This window comes from Lynx canadensis, chromosome F2 (assembly GCF_007474595.2).
Source record: "Lynx canadensis isolate LIC74 chromosome F2, mLynCan4.pri.v2, whole genome shotgun sequence".
NCBI lineage: Eukaryota > Metazoa > Chordata > Mammalia > Carnivora > Felidae > Lynx > Lynx canadensis.
The window spans coordinates 53,367,249-53,373,043 of NC_044320.2; the positions used below are offsets into that span (position 1 = coordinate 53,367,249).

The following is a 5,795-nucleotide window of genomic DNA, read 5'->3' on the forward strand; positions in this document are numbered from 1 at the left end:
CTAAGAAGATATTTGTGTTCTCATGGCAATGATGACTCTCTAAGCTCATGGAAAATTGAACTGGCATCTGGAAAAGCATCAGTAACAAGGCTGTGTGTGTGTGTGTGTGTGTGTGAACACAATCTCTTTCTTTCCTTTTTTTCTATGTTCCATTCTCTTGCTCAATGTGTTCATGGCTTAAAATGATTGTTCTAGCCCTCACTAAATTTAACTTTTTAGTTCAAATGTCAAATACCATCTATGAAGTCTTTCTGGTTTTTAGTTCAAAATATCAAGGAATGAGAATGTGATAAGATCTCTAAACAGCTGATAAATGGGCTTATTCTATTTTTTAAATATAATTTATTGACAAATTGGTTACCACCCGGCACCCAGCACCCAGTGCTCATCCCAACAAGTGAAATGGGCTTATTCTAGATCACCCTTTGTCAGAGAAAGAGAGACAAAGACCTGCAGTAGAGGGATTCTATGGCATAAACATAGCTGCCTAGTTCCACCCCTTACGCACTGGTTTATGTGTGTTTGTGGCAGTTCCTAGGGAAGGAACTAGAATTTGTAAACCTATTTTTAATCCTAAATTAGAGATGGAAAATTATATCTGGTACTGCCAAAAATTGTTTTCATTTTCATCTTGACCAGTTTACATTTGAGAGAGTTTCCTGCTTTGTATTGTATTCAGGAAAGATAACAAGGACTAGAGTTCCTAATATTTTCCCCTGACTTTTCTGTGCTATCCACCAAAATTGTATGAAAAACAAGTTCTAACACTATTTCAGGGAAAAACAACATACTCATCCTAATGATGTTATTTTTCCTTAAGATCAACTTAGACAGAATGGTTGATCAGCTCCAAGGAACATGGAAATCCATTTCTTGTGAAAATTTTGAAGAATATATGAAAGAGCTGGGTGAGCCGTTTTTACTTTTATATTGTAGCCAGGAAAAATGGGAGACTTGATAACACAGACACTCGCTTTGTATGATATCAGATTAATCTTGGGACCCTCCCTCCAACAGAAATATAAAAGCAATCACATAGAAACAATCGGCATTTGTTCAGAACCTAGATGCAGTTCTATGCAACATTAGTTTATAATCGGCAGAATCCTGTCCTCACGTAATATACCATGGATTTACACAGATAAAACATACACGTGCCATATGCTAAATGGAAAATTATTTGCATAAATAATTTAAAGCAAACGGTCATAATTATTTTTAAAAATGATCATTTCGCAAGCATTTGCCCCAAATCTTTAGAGGATCTTCAGAATAGATCTTGTTTTCTAGTTTCAGGTGGCTGCTGGCCCTCCTTAGTGTCCGGCCACCATTGTCACATTGTCTTCTTCTCTTCTAGAGTCTAACATCTCTTTTCCTTTTCTTATAAGGAAAGTTTCTTACGATGAAATTGTGATTATCTTTAGGCTCCACATGGATGGTCCAAGATAAACTCCCGATTTTGAGATCCTTGAGTTAACCATATCCACAAAGTCCCCTTTAGCACATAAAGTGATGCACAGGTTCCAGGGATTAGGGTGTGAATATCTTCGGGAATAATTATCTAACATATCACGACTTGTTGTGTTTCACATTGTGCGTTCATGAGGCATATTACGGTGTTTCTATAAAGTATTATGTATTATGTAACAATAACAAAAATTTATCCCTATGTGGACTGACACAGAAAATCTCCAAGATATAGAGATAGGGGAAAAAGTAAGTGGAATAATAATTTATATTTTATTTTAATTTATATTATTTTTATTTTATTTATTTTATTTATATTTATTTATTTATATTTATTTATATTTATATATTTTATATATTTTATAGAAAATATATATATTGATATAATATATAATATATTATTTATATAATATATAAATAATAAATTCCTATCTCTCATATCTATATTTTTATAATTTCTCCATCCCTCCTCTCTCATCCTCTCTACTCTCTCCCTCTACCTATCTATCTACTCCCCTCTTCTCTTCTCTTTATCCTACCTCTCTTCTCTTCTCCTTTCTTCTCTTCTCCTCCTCTACTCCCTCCTCCTGTCTCCCTCTTCTTTCTTTCTTTTTCTTTCTCTTTATTTCATTTCTCTTTAAACACTCCTATATAGTGGCGGTGGTTGTATAACATTTACTTAATGCCACTTAACTGTACACTTTAAAATGGTGAAAATGGTAAATTTTATATGTATTTTAGCATAATACAAAATATGTAATGGAAGAAAACAGACTCTATATATGTGTACATATAAGAATGTAAGTGAAGAGATAAAGATGTTGAATAATTCATGCCAAAGGATTTTGTCTGTATAAATGAGTACATTTTAAAATAGGGAGTTGGTTCATAGCTTTAATCAAATTTTCGAAGAGGTTCTTCATGAACCAGCAAGACCAGTAACTACAGGACTAAAGAAAAATGACGACCACCAGCCAAAACTAGAGACTAATTTCATTCTGCAAAATATAATCTATTTTAACTTATAACGGTGCTACTTGCTTCAGATACTTGAATTCATGCAGCATTTAATCTGTTTAACTCACAAACCTAGTTAGTAAAGAATTATACAGCTAACATGAGTTTCCAAAGCCAGTAACGGATTTAACCATAGTGTCCTTTTATCTGATTCCTAGGTATAGGAAGAGCCAGAAGGAAACTTGGCTGTCTGGCAAAACCCACGGTGACCATCAGTACACAGGAAGGTCTGATCACTATAAAAACCAGAAGCATCTTTAAAAATAATGAGATCTCCTTTAAACTGGGAGAAGAGTTTGAGGAAAACACACCAGGTGGCCATAAAACCAAGGTGAGGCCTTCAACACTCTTTTAGATAAATTTCATAAGAATACTAATTCAAAATCATTCTAAGTAAATCACGAATTATAGCAAACACATCTAAAGTCTGTATTAGATCAACTTGGGCTAAAATCTAGGTCTCAGGATCTTAAATTTTAATATGCATACAAATCTCCTGTGATGCTTATGAAAAATGCCTCCTTGTAGGTCCCATCCTCACAGGCTCTGATATCTGGTGTAGGCACCTGAAAACTGTATTTCTAACAACAATTCTGATGCAGATGCTTAGCTGACCTATTTTGAGAATTATTTCCTTAGATTCTTCTCTCAGAAACAAAGTTCTGCCTTTCTACTTTGTAGCAGTTTCCTACCAAGCATAAAGTCACAATGAATAAAACGAGTATTAGCCAGTATAGGTGAGGTTATGCCACAGTGACAGATTAACCACAGGCCCTCATGACTTAACACAATGGGAATTGCTTTCTAATTTATAGTACATATTCACCATTGTTGTGGGGTTGAAGAATCTTCTGTGTGTGTGGTGGTGAGGGGACAGGAAACAGGGTATCTACCCCTCTTATTTCTCAGGGAGAAGAAAGTTTTAATTATTATTCAAGACAATATTATATTTTTACTCTTATAAAACCTCCCCTCCCCCCCGAGAAGAATCAGTCAACAAATTTAGTGTTGGCAAAGTCTTAAAATATAAATGAAACTATAAACACCACTCTAAAACTACCTGAGAGCATCACAAAAGCTAAAAAGAATTTGGTACTTCATAGAATTTTAGTGTTCACATGTGACAATCTGAGCTGAATTTGGTTTTGTCTGTTTTCCAGAGTGTGGTAAACTTAGATAATGACTCTCTGATTCAAGTTCAGGACTGGAATGGCAAAGAGACCACCATAAAGAGAAAGGTGGTGGATGGGAAAATGGTGGTGGTGAGTGAGCTGTTTGTCATTATTTTTTTCACCATCTGTAACACTTCTATATAAAATCACTCAGATGTCTTATTCTAAAATGATGGAAGTAAATGTGATTTTTCTTTTTCTCTTGCTTTGTAAGAATGTGGGAAAACATTGGCAGATAAATGTATGATCATAAATCGTATAAAATGTGCATGGATTGAGGAACTAAAAAAACTAAAGAACATAAAAAAATGTGTTGCCTACTTCTTTGACTTGTCATAAACCAAAGCAAGCATGCATTTGTGCAATAAAGATTTCAGCAGGGATTTCGAGTTGTTGTTAATCCTTCACTCCATACCAGGATTAATTTCTCACTGTTTTCCAGTTCAACACCAAACACGTGGAAAGGAAATTTAAACTAATGCAAAGCTTAAGTGGTATCGACTTGGTGTATGGATGAGTTGACACAATTAAGAACTAACATTTCTGTGGTTGTTGTGTCTGCATGTTTTCATATATTATTTACCCACTCCTCACAATAATCCTGTGAGGTAAGACTTGTTAGTCCATTTACCAGGTGAGAAAACTGAGATTCAGCCACTGACTTAACCTAAGGATATTCAGCTAGAAAAACATGGTGGTGCTGGGATTAAAACCCAGGTTGGCTTCATTCCCAAGTATACTTTTTTAAGTCCACCCTTCTCTCTCTGAGGATGGCTTCTCAGTTCATCTTTCTCCCTACACAGTGGAGGGATATATGCCAATGATTCTTCTTCCCAAACTGCCAATTCCACAAAAATGAATAAAAAAGCCATTTTGGACATAATATCAAATAGTTCTAAGGGAATATGTAAGAATTGTGTGGAGGTAAAAAACAAACAAACAAACAAACAAACAAACAAACAAACCTATCTTCATTTCTTCACATAAGGATATTTTTTCTTTCCACAATGAAGAGTACATTTTCCTTACAAAGTAGTAAGTAGAGGACTGAGGATACTTGATTTTATTGCTCCTTATAATGGCATAATCACCAAACAGATGGGTTTTTAGTTCATTAGGAAGAATGTTAGATTCAGAATCTAAAATGTACATTTCCATCTCTGCCATTCAGTACTTACATGACTTTGGATGAGTCATTTATCTTTTCCAAATTCAGTTCACTTGTCTTAAAAAAATGTAGAAATGTCTTCATGGTTTCTTTGAGAGAATTAAATGCCATTATGTATACAGTAGTGCTCTAAAAACCATAAAATACTACATCAATGTAACAATGTCATTATTTGAAAATGTAGGGTTATGTGAAATCGCAAAAATGCTTCAATGTAGGCATTTAAAATGTTTGAATAAAGACTGAAGTTTCTATAGTATATGTATTTTTTATATATATACACATACATTACATATTTACAATATATATGTATATACCGCACATACCCTATTTAATATATGATTTGTCATCCCCCCACACACACACACATACACACACACACGTGGCAAAATCAGCTAACAGTTGGTATCTATTGTTCTCTATGTAGATCTCTTTTCAAAACTCCTATGGATAGTACTTAGTTTGCATGGTTCTAAAAGTCAGTTTCACCAACAATACTGATGTATCTCATCCTTTGTCTTCTAGGAAAGTGCCGTGAACAATGTTATCTGCACTCGGACATACGAGAGAGTACAAACAAACTCAGCCTCCAACTCTTAAGCACTCCCAAATTGTGATACAGACTGCTGAGGCTGTTTAAATAAAACTCCAAAGTAAAATGTTATGACTGCTAATACGAGAGAGCCTACACACAAACATTGGCAATTTTGGTTTCCCAGCTTTGTATACCTGTATTCTATGGTACTTTGGTATTGGCAGCTATAGGAAACCAGAGTGATATTCAGGGCTGCTATAATATAATCAAAGTCACTTCATATTGATTTTTTTTTTCTCATTTGACATACTATGTTAACCCTTTATATTCAACATGACCTGCCCTAATAGGGAAAATAATATTAATTTACTAAAAAAAACCTTTTTATAGGGGCTGGAGATACATCAGAAAACAAAACACAAAAATCTATGCCTTG

General features: G+C 34.4%; 1 protein-coding gene across 1 annotated transcript; it reads left to right on the plus strand.

Annotated features, from left to right (window-relative positions):
- The first annotated feature begins 835 nt into the window (after positions 1 to 835).
- FABP12 (fatty acid binding protein 12) lies at positions 836 to 5,424 on the plus strand. The gene is made up of 4 exons (XM_030304412.1): positions 836 to 908; positions 2,643 to 2,815; positions 3,645 to 3,746; positions 5,350 to 5,424. The coding sequence occupies exons 1-4, from the start codon at positions 836 to 838 to the stop codon at positions 5,422 to 5,424; spliced, it is 423 nt and encodes a 140-aa protein (XP_030160272.1).
- Positions 5,425 to 5,795: the final 371 nt, after the last annotated feature.

What these genes read in the sequence shown, in the direction of transcription:
- FABP12 (XM_030304412.1), top strand. Translation starts at nt 836, where the DNA reads ATGGTTGATCAGCTCCAAGGAACATGGAAATCCATTTCTTGTGAAAAT. An exon ending in AGAATATATGAAAGAGCTGG is followed by an intron (nt 909 to 2,642) that starts GTGAGCCGTTTT and finishes TCTGATTCCTAG; the next exon opens with GTATAGGAAGAGCCAGAAGG. An exon ending in CAGGTGGCCATAAAACCAAG is followed by an intron (nt 2,816 to 3,644) that starts GTGAGGCCTTCA and finishes TCTGTTTTCCAG; the next exon opens with AGTGTGGTAAACTTAGATAA.